At 61.9% G+C, this 18,300-nt stretch overlaps 1 protein-coding gene across 3 annotated transcripts; it reads right to left on the reverse strand.

Annotated features, from left to right (window-relative positions):
• Positions 1-876: 876 nt before the first annotated feature.
• SLC4A1 (solute carrier family 4 member 1 (Diego blood group)) lies at positions 877-16,618 on the reverse strand. 3 transcript variants are annotated; one of them, XM_069877277.1, is made up of 21 exons: positions 16,603-16,618; positions 13,539-13,635; positions 12,685-12,754; positions 12,473-12,573; positions 11,226-11,299; positions 10,913-11,090; positions 10,701-10,836; positions 10,115-10,256; positions 9,610-9,685; positions 8,757-8,941; positions 7,510-7,720; positions 7,202-7,405; positions 6,869-7,017; positions 5,503-5,697; positions 4,640-4,807; positions 4,309-4,398; positions 4,021-4,187; positions 3,657-3,910; positions 3,402-3,571; positions 2,960-3,133; positions 877-2,016 (listed from the first exon to the last, which is right to left on the reverse strand). In XM_069877277.1, exons 2-21 carry the CDS (start codon positions 13,615-13,617, stop codon positions 1,936-1,938), a joined length of 2,904 nt encoding a protein of 967 aa, XP_069733378.1. In that variant the 5' UTR covers positions 13,618-13,635; positions 16,603-16,618; the 3' UTR covers positions 877-1,935. The 3 variants fall into 3 exon arrangements, with proteins under 3 accessions (XP_069733378.1, XP_069733377.1, XP_069733379.1); XM_069877276.1 differs by lacking the exon at positions 16,603-16,618 and adding an exon at positions 13,726-13,772; XM_069877278.1 differs by lacking the exons at positions 12,473-12,573; positions 12,685-12,754; positions 16,603-16,618 and adding an exon at positions 13,726-13,774.
• Positions 16,619-18,300: the final 1,682 nt, after the last annotated feature.

Genomic DNA, 18,300 nt, shown 5'->3' on the forward strand with positions numbered 1-18,300 from the left:
TCAGTTCTGGGCCCCTCACCACAAGAAGGATGTTGAGGCTCTGGAGCGAGTCCAGAGAAGAGAACGGAGCTGGTGAGGGGGCTGGAGAACAAGAGGAGCGTCTGAGAGAGCTGGGGGTGTTTAGCCTGGAGAAGAGGAGGCTGAGGGGAGACCTCATTGCTCTCTGCAACTCCCTGGAAGGAGGTTGTGGAGAGGAGGGAGCTGGGCTCTTCTCCCAAGGGACAGGGGACAGGACGAGAGGGAATGGCCTCAAGCTCCACCAGGGGAGGTTTAGTGTTTGATGGGAACGGTTGGACTCGATGATCCGGTGGGTCTCTTCCAACCTGGTTATTCTGTGATTCTGTGGACATTAGGAAACAAAATTTCACAGAAAGGGTCATTGGTCCCTGGCAGAGGCTGCCCAGGGAGGGGGTTGAGTCCCCTTCCCTGGAGGGGTTTAAGGGACGGGTGGATGAGGTGCTGAGGGACATGGGTTAGTGACTGATGGGAATGGTTGGACTCGATGATCCAGTGGGACCTTTCCAACCTGGTGATTCTGTGATTCTACGATTGGGCTGGGGAAAAGGTGGTGACCACTGCAGGCTTTACCCCTGCCCCATGGGTCACGGTCAGGAGCAATCGCAGACACTGACCCCCGTGCCTGCCCCATTTGGGTCAGCGGGCACATCCCTTTCCCCCGCCTGGGCAGGCATCGTTCACTCTCCTTAATGAGATTACAGGTAATTGGGGTCAATTTAGTGCCTGCGTGGTCTGGAGGGGCGACACCGTGGCAAGGATCTTGGTAGAGCCGTGCTGAGCATCCCAGGGTGGTCGACACCTCCGATGGATGCTGCTGCTCATTTTTTTTTGGGGAGGTAGAAGAAAAACCCCACTTCCTTTCTGATCGTAATAATTTCTTTATTAAAGCTTGATACAGAGGTAGGTGGGGAAGGGAAGGCGAAACCCTCAAAGCTCCCAACATTGTTTTGGACACGTAATTAATAAAACTAAAGCCACCCAAACTGGAGGCAGCGCAGCCCCTGGCGCGGCTGCACCCCCTTGGCTATCCCCAGGGCTGGTTTTGGGGTCCCCCAGCTCCGATTTATGCAAAAAGGAGCATATTTTCAGCCTGATCGCGTACGCTGCAGGATCGGGGGATGCTCAGCTGGTTTGGGTGCAATCCTTGTAGAAACGGGGCAAGACACGGTCAGCAAGCAAGGGAAAAATCAAGGAAAAACTACACAGATTTAACTGAAATGCTAAAAAAAATATAAAGGAATGATACTAACACTAATTCATCAGTTAACCACGCTGCGGGACTGGTCTGTAGAGTTTAGGCCCTGACCAGGATCCTTTAAAATAAGCCTTTCTAGAAAACTGTAAATTTTTATATACTTTCTCTCCAGTATATACACACACACGCGTGGCCCCCGCCACGGGCAGGAGCACCACCAGCCTCTAGAAATAAATTACAAACTCCCCTAATCGCTAGCATCAAATATACAGATCACTCTTTGCGGTTACTTTGCTTTTTTTTATCTTTTTTTTGTTTTTTAAGGTGCTTTTTGGGTCTTTAATTTAGCTCTGAGCGAATCCTACCTGCAGAAGCATCAGCATAATTTTTTTTTTTAATGTTTTTAGCATGACTATCTTCATTGTAAATATATAAAACCCTCACTGGAGTATTTACATCCCGACCCCGGAGATGCGGTGAGTGCGGCAGAGCAGCTGGGATGGTTTTGCTGGTGCAAAGCGGAGGAGAAAGGGAGGGAAAGGGCTCCATGGGGTGAAGCGGGGTGAGGAAAAAATAAGAAAGCTCCATTCTCAGGGTGCGCAGGTGAGGACGGGGGTGTGGGGACCGTGTCCCCCTTCGTCACACCCCGGGATGGCAGCGGAGGAGCCACAAGCGAGGGGGTGTGGGGGGTGTGGGGGGTGGCGGGGGCGGCAGCAAAGCCCTTAGTTGGGCATCTGCACCTCGTTGTATACGTCCGTGCCCTCCACCTCCTCAAAGTTCACCACGACATCGTCTGCATCCAGCTGGAGGGACAGGGGAGAGCGTTAGGGGGGTGGGATGGGATGGGATGGGATGGGATGGAAGGATGGGATGGGATGGGATGGGATGGGATGGGATGGGATGGAAGGATGGGATGGGATGGGATGGGATGGGATGGGATGGGATGGAAGGATGGGATGGGATGGGATGGGATGGGATGGAAGGATGGGATGGGGACAAGGATGAGGAAAGAGGTGGGGATAAGGATGGGGAAAAAGGTCGGGATAAGGATGGGGATAGTGATGGGTATGAGGATGGGGATAAGGTTGGGATGGGGACAAGGATGGGGATAAGGATGGGAAAAGAGATGGGGATAAGGAATGGGGAAGAGATGGGGATAAGGATGGGGAAAGAGATGGGGATAAAAGAATGGGGATAAGGATGGGGATAAGGATGGGGACAAGGATGGGATAAGAGATGGAGATAAGGATGGGGATAGAGATGGGAATAAAAGGATGGGGATAAGGATGGGGAAAGAGATGGGGATAAAAGGATGGGGATAAGGATGGGGAAAGAGATGGAGACAAGGATGGGGATAAGGATGGGGACGAGGACAGGGAGGGTATGGGTCAGGAATGAGGACAGGGACAGTGTTGGGGATGGAGACAGGGATAGATGCAGGGGTGAATATGGGAATAGGGAAAGAGAAGAGATGGAGACAGGGATGGGAACATGGGTGAGGACAGAGATTGGAGTGGGGGCAGGGACGTGGGCTGGGATGGTTATGGGAACAGGGGCAGGGATGAGGCTGAGGACAGGGAAGGGGATGAGAATGTGACAGGGACAGAAATGGGGATGAGAACAAGTATGGAGACAAGGATGGGGATGAGGACAAGGATGGGGATGAGGACTGGGACAGGGATGGGACTGGATACAGGGACAGTGACAGTGCCACGATGACTCCCAGCCTGCGCCAGGGCTACGTACACATTTGAGCTCAACGTCCCGGAAGATCTTGGGCAGCAGAAAGCGCCGCAGGGGCACGGTGAGGATGAGGACGAAGGGCAGCGCCAGAGAGGCTGGGGTGGACTTCACCACCCACAGCACCACCAGGACAATGATCTGAGTGAAGGTGAAGAGGTGCATCCGCCGAGTCTTCACCTACAGGATGAGGAGCCCAGCAGGGTCAGGGTAGTGGGTCCAGCACCCCACAACCTTCCTGAGGTGCCGAGTGGGGGCAAGGCCAGTGGCCCAAACAGCCCAGCAAGGGTCAGCACTGAAGGAGAAGGCTCTTTGGGGAGCCCCATGCAATTGCAGGCGGCACTATGGGGTGCCACAGCCCAGGATAATCCCAAACCCGCAGCCCAGGACGATCCCAAACCCGCAGCCGCCCAGCTGGGTGACGCAGGGCGACGCAGGGCTCACTCACCCGGGTGACAAAGGGCTCATCGGGGTGGTACTTGGGTGGCATCAGCAAGAGCAGGATGCGGTCAAAGAGCTGGATGCCGAAGAGGGAGGTGACACCCATGTAGAGGAAGATGCCAAAGAGCACAGCCAGCGGGATGTACTTCAGGATGGGCTCCATGAGGATGGAGACGCCTGCGGTGGAGATGGAGAGGTCAGGGAGAGCCTCCAGGGGCACCAAGCCCTCGCTGCCCCAGTTAGAGGCACCTCTCCCACTCACCAATGAGCACAGCCACCAACAAGCCGCTGATGCGCTGTTCCTTGACCTCCAAGATTTGGGATTTCTCGCCGGGCGCAGAGGTCTTGGTCATGACTGTGAGGGCGTTGGCATGGGTGATGGTGCGGACTGTGGTGGCAGTTAGCCATGGCAGCCCGAAGAGGGCGGCCAGCCCTCCCATGGCCACGATCAGCAGCAGGTCGAGGTGGAAGCCGGAGCCCTTCACGAGCTTTCTCTCAGGCTTGCTGATGATGAGGCTGCCGGGGACAGAGATTGAAGAGTTAGAGGTGGGAGGTTTCCTTCCATCCGTGTCCTGCCAGGCACCCTGCAGTGCTCCCCTCCCTCCCCGTAACCCCCCGGTCCTCACGTGGTGATCTGCGTCTCAAGGAAGATGAGGATGAAGACCAAGAGGGCGGGCACCACAGCGGCAAACATCATCCAGATGGGGAAGGTCTTATTTAGCCCCAGGGGGTTGATAAACCAGCCCCGGAGGGTCGAGTTGGTGACCTCCAGCCCTCTGGGGACCTTCAGTTTCTGGATGGGAGCAGAGACGGGGGAATGAGGGGATAGGGCACAGGGACAAGCACCCAGGTCCACATCCCCTTGTTGGGGACGCTCATCCTCCCCCAGCCCTGCCTCCCTGCCGCTCCCAGACCTGCGTGTACGTGTCCATGATGAGGAAGTCAACCAGCGCCATGATGAAGATGGAAATGGGGACCCCAAAGTCCCCGATCAAACGTCGGACCTGTGGAGGCACCACGACCACGTTAAGCCTATCTCTGTTCCCACCCAGCCGAGGGGTTCCCCACCACCACCCCGTCCCTGCCAGCAGGGATCTCTAGCAAAGATCTTCGGGGGAGCATGCAATGAGTTTGCACGGTCTCAGCCAGCCCGTTTGGGGAAACCGCGTATGCCAAGCCCCAATTTCACCTTCACCGAGGGTGCAGTGGGGTGAGGGGACACCGCTGTGCCCTCTCCATCCTCACCTTGCCAGGTAGGAAAGCGCTGTTCTTGAACTGCCGGAGGAAGATGGCCAGGAAGAAGGTGCCGGCCATGAGGACGAGGGACAGCAGAGCCGTGTTGGGCTGCGGCACGCTGGGGTCCACCACGTCTTTCCCAGTGTACTGCCGCTGCAGAGGGTGGTGCTGGAAGATCTAGGGGGGAAAGGGAGAGGGTGAGGGAGGAAGGGGTCCCCCTACGCTGCTGCTCCTACCGTGCTGGGAGGCTGTGGCACCGTCTGGGTGGGTGTGGGGACGCGGGGTGCGTGCCAGGATGGCCGGTGAGGCTGGGAGCTTGGCACACGGTGAGCAGGGAGCTGGTTTTAGGGACAGTTTTCTCCATGCTCCTTTGGAAATGGGGCTGGAGCAGGGGCTAGGTGGCACAGCAGGAGCGTGGCTTCGCTGTAGACCACGTGCTTGGGGTTGGTCTGAACTTGTAGAAGGGAGCACCTCACTGTGACGGGGGCACATGTCCCTCGTGTCACCTCTCCAGCACCAGAGATGGTCCTTGTAGGCACCCAGTGCATGAGGTGACACTGTGCTACTGCTACTGGCCACCTGGACATTGTCTGAGACAGGGAGTGGGGGAAGAAATCGGGGGTCTCTGGGTAGCTCCAAGGCAAGGACCGTGTTTGCTGTGGCCCAGGTGGGACATCTGCCCCAAAATTTCCCTGCAGAGAGAAGTCTGAGCTGGAAAACACCTGGGAAGGGGGAGAAAATGCTAGGGAAATGAGCTCCATCTCTTGCCTGCGTTCCTCACCCGGCTCCCACAGTTTCTATGGAAACCCGGGTGATGACCACTATCTGCAGGCCCCCCCATCTTCCCACCGCGGGACCCCCACGCCCCTTACCGTGACGAGCTTGGCGAAGGTCTCGTAGATGAAGATGAGGGAGATGAGAAAGGAGAAGATCTCCTGGGTGTAGCGAGACAGGTAGCGCACGAGGAAGCTGGCCTCGCAGGCCACCACCACCAGCACCAGCAGGATCAACCAGAACCCGATCCAGACCCGGCCCACGATGTACTCCATGTCGTTGCTGCTGCAGAACTGGGGAGCCAGAGGCACAGCCCTGTCAGCCCCCAGAGCTCCTGGCACGGGTGGGCTGGACCCCAGGGTCCCAACAATGTCCCTGAGCCTCTTGCGTGGGGGCTGAAGGATGCTGAGGTGGGGATAGTGTCACCCCAGTGTGACAGGACCCCTGTGGGACCTCTGATCCGGCAGCATCCCTATGGCAGTGCCTGCCTCGCACGGCATCACCTACAGGGTATCATCTATTTGGCATCAGCCATCACTTGGGGCACAACAACCCTGAGCAGCTCCAGACTAGGAGAAGTCTGGCTGGAAACTGCCTGGAGGAGAAGGACCTGGGGGTGTTGGTTGACAGCGACTGACCATGAGCCAGCAGTGGCCCAGGTGGCCAAGAAGGCCAGTGGCATCTTGGCTTGGATCAGAAACGGCGTGACCAGCAGGGCCAGGGAGGTTCTTCTCCCTCTGGACTCGGCACTGGGGAGACCGCTCCTCGAATCCTGGGGTCAGTTCTGGGCCCCTCCCCACAAGAAGGATGTTGGGGCTCTGGAGCGAGTCCAGAGAAGAGCAATGAAGCTGGGGAAGGGGCTGGAGAACAAGAGGAGCGTCTGAGAGAGCTGGGGGTGTTCAGCCTGGAGAAGAGGAGGCTGAGGGGAGACCTCATTGCTCTCTGCAACTCCCTGAGAGGAGGTTGTGGAGAGGAGGGAGCTGGGCTCTTCTCCCAAGTGACAGGGGACAGGATGAGAGGGAATGGCCTCAAGCTCCACCAGGGGAGGTTTAGGCTGAACATTAGGAAAAAATTTTTCACCGAGAGGGTGGTTGGTCCCTGGCAGAAGCTGCCCAGGGAGGGGGTTGAGTCCCCTTCCCTGGAGGGGTTTAAGGGCTGGGTGGACGAGGTGCTGAGGGACATGGGTTAGTGATTGATGGGAATGGTTGGACTCGATAACCCAGTGGGTGTTTTCCAACCTAATGATTCTATGATTCTGTAATATGGCATCATGCATGTCACATCACCCCTGTGCCATCATCCACACAGCACCCCTGTGCCATCCTGCATGTGGCATCCCCGCTACGTCACCCCCCATGGCAGCACCCGCTGCCTCTGCCAAGGCTGGTGGGGACATTGTGACCCCCCTGCAGAGACCACCAATGGTGGGTGGGGGACACGCGGCGGCTGGGGGGAGGCACCCACCGAGTAGAAGGCTTCCTCAAAGACGAGGAGGGGTCCTGAGAAGCCGACGACAAGCAGGGGCTGGGCGCTGAGCAAGCTGAAGAGGACGCACTGCACGCAGGTGGAGACGAGCAGCTCGGGCACCCCCATCATGCCCTTGGTCTTCTCACCTGGAGAGGAGCAGAGCCGGTGGGTGCTGGGGGCACAACGCTCCCCATGCTAAACTCATCGGCATTGAGTTTAGGGGGTGCAATAACCCCCCTTGGGGTTGTCCCCGGGGCACGATGCTGCAGGCGCTGTCACCCTGGTCCCCCAGCCCCCAGCCCTGCGTCCCTAGCCCGTCCCCTCCATTACTCAGCAAGCCTCCAAAGGTGATAGCAGGTGACAGCGCCGCGAAGTAGATGAAGATGACAGCAGCCAGGCACTGCGGGTTGAGGGCGTCCTTGATGTCGCTGAGATACTTGGGGTACCGGCGGCGGATGTCCCGCACCAGCCCCCCGAAAGGTCTCCCCGTCCTGCGCAGGGGGTCGTCGTCCTCCCCCGCTGGCGCCTCCGGCCCTGGGGACACGACACTCAGCTGTGGGGGGACCTCACCTGCGAGGGGGGGTCCTGCCAGCCTTGGGGACGGGGGTATGGGAAGGTTGGGGTGGCCCTGGCCGTACCCAAGTCTTTCGGGAAGCCCTCGCTCGGTGCCTTCTCGGGCGGCTGGTAGCGTTGGCGGAGCAGCTGGCGCTGCAGCGGCACCAGGCTACGGAGGAGCTGCTCGCTTGGGTTCTCGGTGGGTGGCAGGACGATGCTGGCCTCCAAGAAATCGTCCACTCCCTGCAGCAGGTCCTGGTGACCATCGGCCAGGTAGGCGTCCCGGCGAAAGACCTGCGGGGTCGCACGGGGACAGGAGCTCAGCCGTCTCCGGCACCTTTGGGGGCTGCTGGGCACCCACCCGCTCCCTGAGCGTCCCCACGGGGATGACGGCACGGGGACAGGGGGATTGGGGATGGGGAGCGTGAGGATGTGGGGAGAAAAGGGAACGCTGGAACGTTGGGGACATAGGGACACAGGAGCTTGGGGACAAGGGGACATTCTGTACTCGGCACTGGGGAGACCGCTCCTCAAATCCTGAGGTCAGTACTGGGCCCCTCACCACAAGAAGGATGTTGAGGCTCTGGAGCGAGTCCAGAGAAGAGCAACGAAGCTGGGGAAGGGGCTGGAGAAGAAGAGGAGCAGCTGAGAGAGCTGGGGGTGTTTAGCCTGGAGAAGAGGAGGCTGAGGGGAGACCTCATTGCTCTCTGCAACTGCCTGAGAGGAGGTTGTGGAGAGGAGGGAGCTGGGCTCTTCTCCCAAGGGACAGGGGACAGGACGAGAGGGAATGGCCTCAAGCTCCACCAGGGGAGGTTCAGGCTGGACATTAGGAAAGATTTTTCATGGCAAGGGTCATTGGGCAGTGGCAGAGGCTGCCCAGGGAGGGGGTTGAGTCCCCTTCCCTGGAGGGGTTTAAGGGACGGGTGGACGAGGTGCTGAGGGACATGGTTTAGTGTTTGATAGGAATGGTTGGACTCAATGATCTGATGGGTCTTTTCCAACCTGGTGATTCTATGATTCTATGATTCGTCCCCAGGGATATGGGGACAGAGCTGGATGGGGCCATGGGAGAACAGGGCCACAGGGACAGGAATGCGTAGGGACAGAGGGACAGGGGTTCATTGGACATGAAGACCCAGAGGGATGAGGACACAAGTGTATGGGGTCGATGGGACACAATGGCCTGGGGACACAGGTACATGAGCACACAGAGGGATGTGGCACAGATGGAGGAGCCCTGTTAGAGGGTGCAGCCCCAGGACTGGGGATTTTGGGGTGCCCAGGAGGGCTGTCACCCGGGACAGCAGTGCCGGTGGCAGGTGATCCGCACCCTCTCAGACATCATGGTGGCGACAGCGCGGCCGATCTCGTGGTAGCTGATGTGGGGGCTGTCGGGGCCCAGGACCACGACGACGAAGCGGACAGGCAGGGGCTCGTTGAGGACGGCGTCCAGCGTCACCGCAGCCTTCAGACGCACAAAGGCCAGTGTTGGTTGCTCCAGGAAGGCTGCACAGCCTGGGGGGAGGATGGGATGGGATGGGATGGGATGGGGTGGGATGGGATGGGATGCGATGGGATGGGATGGGATGGGATGGGATGGGATGGGATGGGATGGGGTGGGGTGGGATGGGATGGGATGCGATGTGGTGGGATGGGGTGGGATGGGATGGGATGGGATGGGATGGGATGGGATGGGATGGGGTGGGATGGGATGGGATGGGATGGGAGTCACAGGGGGGCAGGCACAGGGATATGGGGACATTGGGTTACGGAGACAATGAGATACAAGGGTGCAGGGACAGACTTACTTGGAGAGAAGATGACACAGAGGCACGGGGATGTGAAGGGACAACATGGATGGGATTAGGCACACAAAGACACGAGGACAGAGGCACAGTGACACACAGACATGGGGGCACAGGGCCATGAGGACATGGGGGCATCCAGATGCAGGGGACTAGAGAAACGGGACATGAGGATAAGGGACATGGGGAGACGGGGCCCAGAGAGCAGTGCTGAGCAGTGGCAGGCGGCAGCGAGGGCAGTGAGAGTAAAAAAAAAGGTGCAAGAAAAGCAGCGAGTGAGCGAGCAGGCAGGCACTGCGCACCCTGGCCCTGCACCCACCACCCTGACCCTGCATCCCCCGACCTAGCCCTGCGCCCGCAGCCCTGCTGACCACTCACCCACGAGGACCAGGGTGGCCTCGGCATCCTCGGGGATCTTCTCGGGGAGCTGGGGTTTAGTGGCTCCGCTTGGGCTCTGTGGCAGGCAGAGAAATGGTAGCGGTGAGCTGGATGTTCTTGGTGAGCATCCCCAGCACAGCCCCTCTGCTCCTGCATGTTCCTCTCCATCCCCGTCCCCCTCTATCCCCTATGTGCCCCCCGCCTCTCCCTGCACACCCAGCTCTCTCACTGCCACCCCTGCACCATCCCACGGCGATGTGCCTGCACGCGAACGTGGATGCACGTGCACTCGAGTGTGCTTGAGCGTGCAAGCGCAAGAGAAATTGGGGTGTGGAAATTTGGGGTGCGTTTGCGCCCGTGCACGCTTGAGCCTGCGGGAGCGCGTGTGGAAACGTGGGTGCGTGTGCTCCCTGGGGAAACACAGCTCGCCACAGCTGGACCTGGCACTCCCGACCCCGGCATCCCAATGCCCCCTGTCCCCCGTTAAAGCCCCGTCGCCGCTCGCCTGCTCGGTCCCGGCCAGCCTGTGCATCTCCAGGTGTTGCTGCTCCTGCAGCAGCGGCTGCTCCGTCTCTGCCCCGGCAGTGCCCGAGCGCTGCAGCAGCGCCAGCGGCAGGATCCCCACCGACTCGGCCTCGCTTGGGTGTCTAGAGCAGCCAGAGGGGTGGCGTCAGATGGGACAGCACCACTGATTCCCCCCCCAAACCCCCACAAGACAGCCCCAAAAACACAGGGGGGATTTTCCACCCTGGGCCAGCTCCTATGTGAGTTGCTGGGGCTGGATCCAGCCCAGATACTGGGGTCCCCCCGTCATAGAATCATAGAATCACCAGGTTGGAAAAGACCCACTGGATCATTGAGTCCAACCATTCCCATCAATCACTAAACCATGTCCCTCAGCACCTCATCCACCCGTCCCTTAAACCCCTCCAGGGAAGGGGACTCAACCCCCTCCCTGGGCAGCCTCTGCCAGTGCCCAATCACCCTTTCCATGAAAATTTTTTTCCTAATGTCCAGCCTGAACCTCCCCTGGCGGAGCTTGAGGCCATTCCCTCTCGTCCTGTCCCCTGAGGCTCCCGGCTCTCCCGTACTTGTGCTGCAGCAGCAGTGTCCTCAGGATGTCCTCCTGGTCCTGGGGCTTGATATGCCCCTCGTAGATCAGCTGGTCAATGACCATGTGGGCGATGGCAGCCAGCGAGGGGGCCGCCACATCGAGGAGCACGGCACCTGCGGGGACAGCTCGGTCACTGGCCAGCCGGCTCACGGTCCCTGCTGCCAGCCCAGCCCCAGCTGGTGTCCCCACCTTTAGCCAAAGCCCGTCGAATCTCCAGGAGGCTGCGGTAGGTCAGGAAGGAGAGATGGGGCTGGTCCCAGTGCCCGTCTTCCTTGAAGTCCTCCTCCAGCTGGAGCCAGTGGCCGGCCTCCATCCACAACAGCTCTTTGTTGCGGTCCATGACCAGCTCGTGCAGCTCCACATAGCCCTGCAGCCAGAGCCAGGGGAGCGTGAGGGTCACCTCGGCCACACCGGGGACCCCCCGGAGCCCCAGAGCCAGCAGCTCCTCATGCCCTGGTGGATATGGTCTGCCCACCCCCCAGAAATAGGGGTCAGCACTCACCTCATGTGTGACCCGCTGGGACACAATCCTCCTACTCCCTGCTGCCTCCAGGTCCACATCGGTCACCGATGGAGCTGTGAGTGGAGCCACGGCTGCATTAGCTGCTCCCTGCCCTGGCCCAGACCCTGCTGGGGTCTGTTAGAGGTGCCTCCCCCATCCTTTCCCCCATCCCAGACCCACATGGGGTTGCCTGGATGCGTCCCCTGCTCCATCACCTGCATCCCAGACCCGACTGGGGCTACCTGAACGTGTCCACCCACCGCCACCCTGTCCCAGACCCAGCTGGGGTTGCTGGACGTGCACCGACCTCAACAACCTCATCGACCTCAATGTCCTCATCGTTAAACCCAGTCGGGGTTTGCTGGATGGGTTGGTCCATCACCCCCCACCCTGCAGAGCTCACCTCCCGCTCCTCACATCCCTGTGACCCGCATCCCAGGGCAGGCTGCCAGCCTGGAGAAGTCACCACGGTCGCTGTCACCGGCACCAAGCGCTGCCCTTTCTCTGTCACAGGGACAGCACATCCCCGACCAGCCAGACCCCAGGAGCTCGAGATGTCCCCATCCGCGTCCCCCACCTACCTGCGCCCCCCCCTGCGCTCCCCATGGCCCCGGGAGCTCTGCTCATATAAAGTGGGGGCCGAGCCCCACGCCCCACGGCCACGCTGTGTGCACCATAAATTCTGGAGCACTTTGGGTTTGCTGACAGTAAACACCAGCGTGGCTCCCGCCCACCCGCGGCCGTCCCAGTGCTGGGGACACGCTCGCCATGTCCCCTTCCACCTCGGTGGGGACCATTGCGGTCCCCTCGGTGTCCCCAGCCACGTCAGCGGGTGGGTGATGCCGCATGGACCCGCATCCCACTGTGGTGGCCGAAGGATGCTGCGCCCACGGAGCGGGGACAGGGTGTCCCTCGGTGTCCCCGACGGTGGCACGTGGGCACGAGCCCGTCCTCGTCCCTGCCCGCTGCCACCGCCACCGAGCCGCCTGGCGCCAGCCAACGTTCAGCCCCAAGTGGTTCTTGTCCTCACCCCAAACAAAGCCTTTATTTATCCTCAATCAGCAGGCGATTACGGGCGAGTGGCAGCGGTCACCCCGCGGCGTGCCCTGACGCCCGGGTGACGGTCACCCCCGTGAAGCACGGGGGATGCCAGCGGCAAAGCTGGGGGGCAGGCGGCGCGACGGAGGGCTGGGGGGGACGCACGCTGGGGCTGAGCTTCGTCCCCCGGTGCCCCCGCGGTCACTCACGCTGCCCTCCGCCGCGGCGGCTCGCCTGTCCCGGGGGGGCCCCGGCCTCGCGCCTCCTCCCGTCCAGGTCATAGCGTCCCCGGCGGCTGGGCAGATACCGGCTGCAAAACACACCGCGCCGGGACGGGGGGGTCAGCGCTGGGTGTCTGTGGGTGCTGGCGGCCACCCCTCGCCCGTGCCGGCCGGGCACCTCCCCGGCTTGGGGGACTCACCGCAGGGGCGTCAGCTCCTCGGCTCTGGCCCTCCAGCCCTGCGAGGGGGACCCGGTGCTGGCGCTGGCCCCTGCGCGGAACAGGCGGCAGCGTTACCCTCAACCTCTGCCACCCCAAGTGCCACCCCGAGAGTCGGGATGCTGGCAGCCGGCGCAGCTCAAGCCCCCACTCAAGGCGGCAGCTCGGAAGCAAGTGAGCTTCGGATGCTGCGGCGCATGCAGAGCTCCCCCAAAGCTCCCCTCGCCTCCCTCCCCGGGGATTTTCTGTCTTCATCTCGGGGATTCCGGGTGTCCCAACAGGCCTAGTGCTGGAGGTGGCACCTCGCCGGCGCCACGGGCTCAGCAAAGGATGGCACTGCCCTTGGGAAATGGGATCCCGAGGGCTGCGTGTCCCTGCCTGGCCACCCTGGGCTCCACGCGAGCCCTGCTGCCCGTGGGATGATGCTGGCACCCATGCAGCGACGATGCTCACGCAACGCGGATGCTCATGCGAAACTGATGCTCATGCAACGCTGATGCCCATGCAAAACTGATGCTCATGCAACACTAGTGCCAATATAACGAGTGCCCATGCAGTGCTGGCGCCTGTACAGTGCTGGCACCCACGCTGGTGCTCACACAACACGCCTGGGCCGCGCTGGTGCCCGTGCACAGCCAGCACACTCCCAAATCTGGTGCCCGTGCAACATGCGGCTTCGAATCACTGGTGCCCCAGCGACGCTGGCACCCACCAGCGCCCGTTCCCCATGCAACGCCAGCTCCTAGAGCACGTTGCTCCCCTGCGACGCCATCCCCCACGCGATGCAGGTGCCCGTGCGTGCCTGGTGTCCCCCAGCACCCATCAGAACCACTCACTGCTCATCTCCCCCAGCGATAGGTGGGAGCCCTTTATGCCGTGGTCTTCGTAGCCCTCAGGGTCCAGGCTCCTCCTCATCCCCTCCTCGTAAGCCTCCTGTGGGACAGAGAGAAGGGGGTTCAGGGTGATGCCACGGGGGGAGCCGGCCGGGGCGCAGCGGCAGAGCCAGGGCTCAGGTGTCCCTACCTGGCCGGGCCCCTCCATGGCTCCAGGCTCGGCAGTCAATCCAGTGGCACCATAACCCAGCGCTCTGCTGCGCTGGAGCGAGCGTGGGGTAAAGGAGAGAAAACACGTTAGGAGAGGCCAACGCAGCGCTCGGTGCCCCCCTTGGACGTGGGGTTTGTCCCCCGGCACGGATGCTCGAGATAGTCCCGCAGCCGCTGCCCGCGTAACCCGCTCCCTGAGGGCCGGGAGGTCTCGGGGTCCCCAGGGATGCGGTGCCCTGCCCTGCTGCCATCCGGGATGGGAACCGACGTCACGCAAGGGCACAGCCCTGGCAGCTTCCCACTAGGGATGCGGCATCCCGTGCCCACTCGTGCCAGTGAGGGCCCCGTGGACCCCACGCACAGGCTGGGAGGGGGGAAACTGAGGCACCGCTGGGATCATAGAATCATAGAATCACCAGGTTGGAAAAGACCGATCAGATCATTGAGTCCAACCATTCCCATCAACCACCAAACCATGCCCCTCAGCACCTCATTTTTTAAACACCTCCAGGGAAGGGGACTCAACCCCCTCCCTGGACAGCCTGATGTCCCAAAGCAGGGTGGTACCAGCACCTCGCAGGACCCCGGGGTGCAGAGCTGGGGTGGGGGGAGCCCTGCTGCCTGCATCCCCACGCAGCACCCGAAGCCTCCACACCCGTGGGTGCTGTGGGGGCGAGATACAGGCTGTGCATACCCCCCACTCCCTTGCTTCCCCCCTCCTCCTTCCTTGTGCCCCAAAAAGCTGCCCCCAAACTCCCCCTAGCTGCTCCAAAACTGCCCCCCAGCAGCCCTCCAGCTGTCCCCAAACTGCCCCCCAGTTGCCCCCAAACTGCCCCCCAGCTGCCCTCCAGATGCCCCCAAACTGCCCCCCAGATGCCCCCTAAACTGCCCCCCAAGCTGCCTCCCAGCATCCCTCCAGCTGCCCCCTAAACTGCCCCCCAAACTGCCCCCCAGCTGCCCCTCAGCAGCCCCCCAGCTGCCCCCCAGCTGCCCCAGGCCATACCAGGGGCAACCACCAGGGGGCGCCCCCCTAGCTGCCCCCCACCTGCCCCGGGGGGACCCCAGCATCCGGACACCCCCATGCCCCCCACCCCCCCCTCCTGCCCCAGCCCAGAGCCCCGGGGGGGTCCTGCCCTGCAACCCCCTGCGCCCCCACCCCGATTCCCATGGGGATTCTCAAGGTCAGGGGGACAGTGTCCCCAGGTGCCCCTCGCCCCGCCGTCCCGTGACCCCCCCAGGAGGCTCAGGGTGGGCTGTGAGGTCAGGGTTGGGGGGTCAGGAGGGGCGTGAGCCCCCCCCCCCAGATCTCACCGGGGTGCTGCAGGTGCTGAGTCCCGGCTGGGGGCTGCGAGAGCCAGGATGGGGGTGACGGAGACCCCCCCCCCGCTGGTGCCACGGGCTCCCCGACAGGGCGCGGGAGCCACGGGCGGCCACGGGAGCCACGGCCAGCTCCGGACACGGCCTCCTCCTTCCTGCCCCGCCTGGCCTGCGGCGATGGCCCCCCGGCCCCCCGGCCCCCCCCCAGCCCCGCTGGCAGCCCTCGCATCAGCCCCACTGCGCCCCGCTGATAACGCCCCGCTGATGTCAGCCCGCGCCTCCCGCTGCCCCCCACGCCGCCCCGAGGCCACGGTGAGGGGCTGGGGGGGGGTCCCATGGGGGCCACCACCTTGCAGCCAGGTCACCTAGACGTGCCAAATCCAGCCCCGTGCCAACCTCGCGCCGTATAGAGCCCACGCATCCCACACCAGGGGGGGTGTGAACCCAGAGATCTTGTGTGCACCATATAGAGCACCTCGGATACGTCGTGTGCGTGGAGCCCGTGCCTCGCACACCCCGCGTGTGCGATGTAGAGCCCGTCACCTCCTATACTGCACAGCCCGTGGGCTCAGTATGGAGCCCATACATCCCACGGCACATGGATAGAGTGATTCAGGACTGGGCTCTCGCCTCCTGCACCATATATCCAGCGTGGCTCAGTATGGAGCCCATACATCCCACAGCACATCGACAGCATGATTTGGGACTGATCTCTTGCCTCCTGCACCATATATCCAGCGTGGCTCAGTATGGAGCCCATACATCCCATGGTGCATGGATAGAGTGATTCAGGACTGGGCTCTCGCCTCCTGCACCGTATATCCAGCGTGGCTCAGTATGGAGCCCATATATCCCACAGCACATCGACAGCATGATTTGGGACTGACCTGCACCATATATCCAGCATGGCTCGGTATGGAGCCCATACCTCCCACGGCACACAGCCAGTGTGGCTCGGGACTCGGCTCTCGCCTCCTGCACCGTATATCCAGCATGGCTCAGTATAGAACCCATACATCCCATGGCACTTGGCTCGGGACTGGGTTCTCACCTCCTGCTCTGTATATCCAGCGGGGCTCAGTATGGAGCCCATACATCCCACGGCACATGGATAGAGTGATTCAGGACTGGGTTCTCACCTCCTGCTCCATATATCCAGCGGGGCTCAGTATGGAGCCCATACATCCCACAGCACACGACTAGCGCGATTCGGGACTGGCCTCCCACCTCCTGCGCCGTAGATCCAGCGTGGATACCCATACACCCCACAGCACGCATCGCCCCTGCTCCCACACAGCCTGGCTTCGTGTGGGACCGTACGGAACCCGTACGGAGCCCATACATCCCGCACCATCCGTGCGGCTCAGCTCCCTCCCGCTGCCCGTCGCGGCTCAGCATGGAGCCCGTGCATCCCACGCAGCCCATGCGGCGAGGCGAGGCTCCGTGCCGCGGCCGGCGGCATCACCCACCCCACAACCGGGATACCCGGGATGCTCCCCCCGCCCCGCAGGTGACACCGCTCCCCGTCACCCCCACCTACCCTGGGGTGCCCCTGTCCTCGCCGCCAGCCCCTGTGCGGGCTCTGCCTGCAGCTGCCGGTGAGGAAAGAGCCGCACGGCGCGGGGAACGCGCCCAAATGCCCTGAGTCACGCTCCCCTCCCTAATCTCCCCTGGCTCGGGCTCCTGGACCCCCATAAACAAGATTATCGGGGCGCAACATCTTGCATGGCAGAGGCTGCGCCCTGATTGCCGCCTGCCTGCGCCCCATCAGTCTCCCCGGCCACTCGGCCGCCCGCGCTCCCCGTGTCCCCCACTATCTTGTTTACGAGGGTTGGGGTTTCCCTGCAGGGAACCCCGGGAAACCTCCAGCTGCCCCCCCCCCCTCCTTTCTTGGGGTTTTTCCCTTTTTTTTCTTAATAAAAAAAGGGGGGTTCCTGGGGGGGGACACGGACGGGTTTCCCTCTGTGCTGTGGGACGGGCGTCCTTGGGGTGCCCTGCAGAGGTGGTGGGACAGATGAGGGGTTCATGTGTAAGTGCAAATCCACGTGCACGTGTGTGTGCACGGGCAGGTGTGCAAGGACACCTGCATGCATGCACATTCAGGTGTGCACGCTCATACGTGCACGCGCACGGCCGTGTATGCACGCACATTTGCACGCGCACGCTCCCTCGAAGGGCTCCCAGCCCCCGGCTCCGGATATTTAGGCTGGACATTAGGAAAAAAATTTTCATGGAAAGGGTCATTGGGCACTGGCAGAGGCTGCCCAGGGAGGGGGTTGAGTCCCCTTCCCTGGAGGGGTTTAAGGGACGGGTGGACGAGGTGCTGAGGGACATGGGTTAGTGATTGATGGGAATGGTTGGACTCGATGATCCAGTGGGTCTCTTCCAACCTGGTGATTCGGTGATTCTATGATTCTATCCTGGGGTGCAGAGAAGGGTGAGCTGAGCACGCTTTGCACACACATGCGTGTGCACCCCACACACACACCCCAGCCCCCCAAAAGCTTGGGGATGCGATGCCCCGGCAGGTAGGACGTGGCTGGTGCCGCAGCTCCAGGCCCCCCAGGCTTGGGGGGGGCCGCTTCGGGGACCTGGTGGCACCCACTGGTTCCAGGAGGTGCGGTAGCTGCGGGCTGGATGCTCCGATAACGGCCCCGGCGTTATCTGGGGGCTGCCAAGGGCTCCCCTCCCTGCAGCAGCTCTGGGGATTTTGGGGGTCCGTCCCCCCCTCCTGGGCTGAGACCCCTTTGCTGGGCAGAGAAGGGAGTGAGGCACCCAGGGAGGGCACAGAGAGGGGGATGTATCCCCACAAATCCTACCGGGGGGGGTGTGTTTCTCCTCCCAGGGTGACTCTGGTTTATCTGGAGGGGAACTGGATACTCCCTTGCTCCCCACTCCGATTCCCCTCTCGCATCAGTGGGGAAACTGAGGCACGGGGGGAAAGCAGGGGGCTGGGTGCGTTGCTGGGGGGATGGAAACTGGATACTCCCTTGCTCCCCACCCCAATTTCCCTGTCGCATCAGTGGGGAAACTGAGGCATGGGGGGAAAGCAGGGGTCTGGGAGTATTGAGGGGGGATGGAGACGGGGAGACTGGACACTCACTTTACTCACGTGCTCCCCACCCTGATTTCCCTGCTGCATCAGTGGGGAAACTGAGGCACAGCGGGGGAAAAGCAGGGGGCTGGGAGCATGGGTTGAGGGGGGAGAACTGTATACTCCCTTGCTTCCCACCCCAAT

This window comes from Phaenicophaeus curvirostris, chromosome 26, assembly GCF_032191515.1.
Source record: "Phaenicophaeus curvirostris isolate KB17595 chromosome 26, BPBGC_Pcur_1.0, whole genome shotgun sequence".
NCBI lineage: Eukaryota > Metazoa > Chordata > Aves > Cuculiformes > Cuculidae > Phaenicophaeus > Phaenicophaeus curvirostris.

Excerpts from the sequence above, each read along its gene's own strand:
- SLC4A1 (XM_069877276.1), bottom strand. Across the intron at positions 11,300-12,472 it reads CCGCCGCGGCGGAGGGCAGC|CTCCATCGGTGACCGATGTG; the intron begins GTGAGTGACCGC and ends CTCCACTCACAG. Across the intron at positions 9,686-10,114 it reads GGCTGGCCGGGACCGAGCAG|AGCCCAAGCGGAGCCACTAA; the intron begins GCGAGCGGCGAC and ends TGCCTGCCACAG.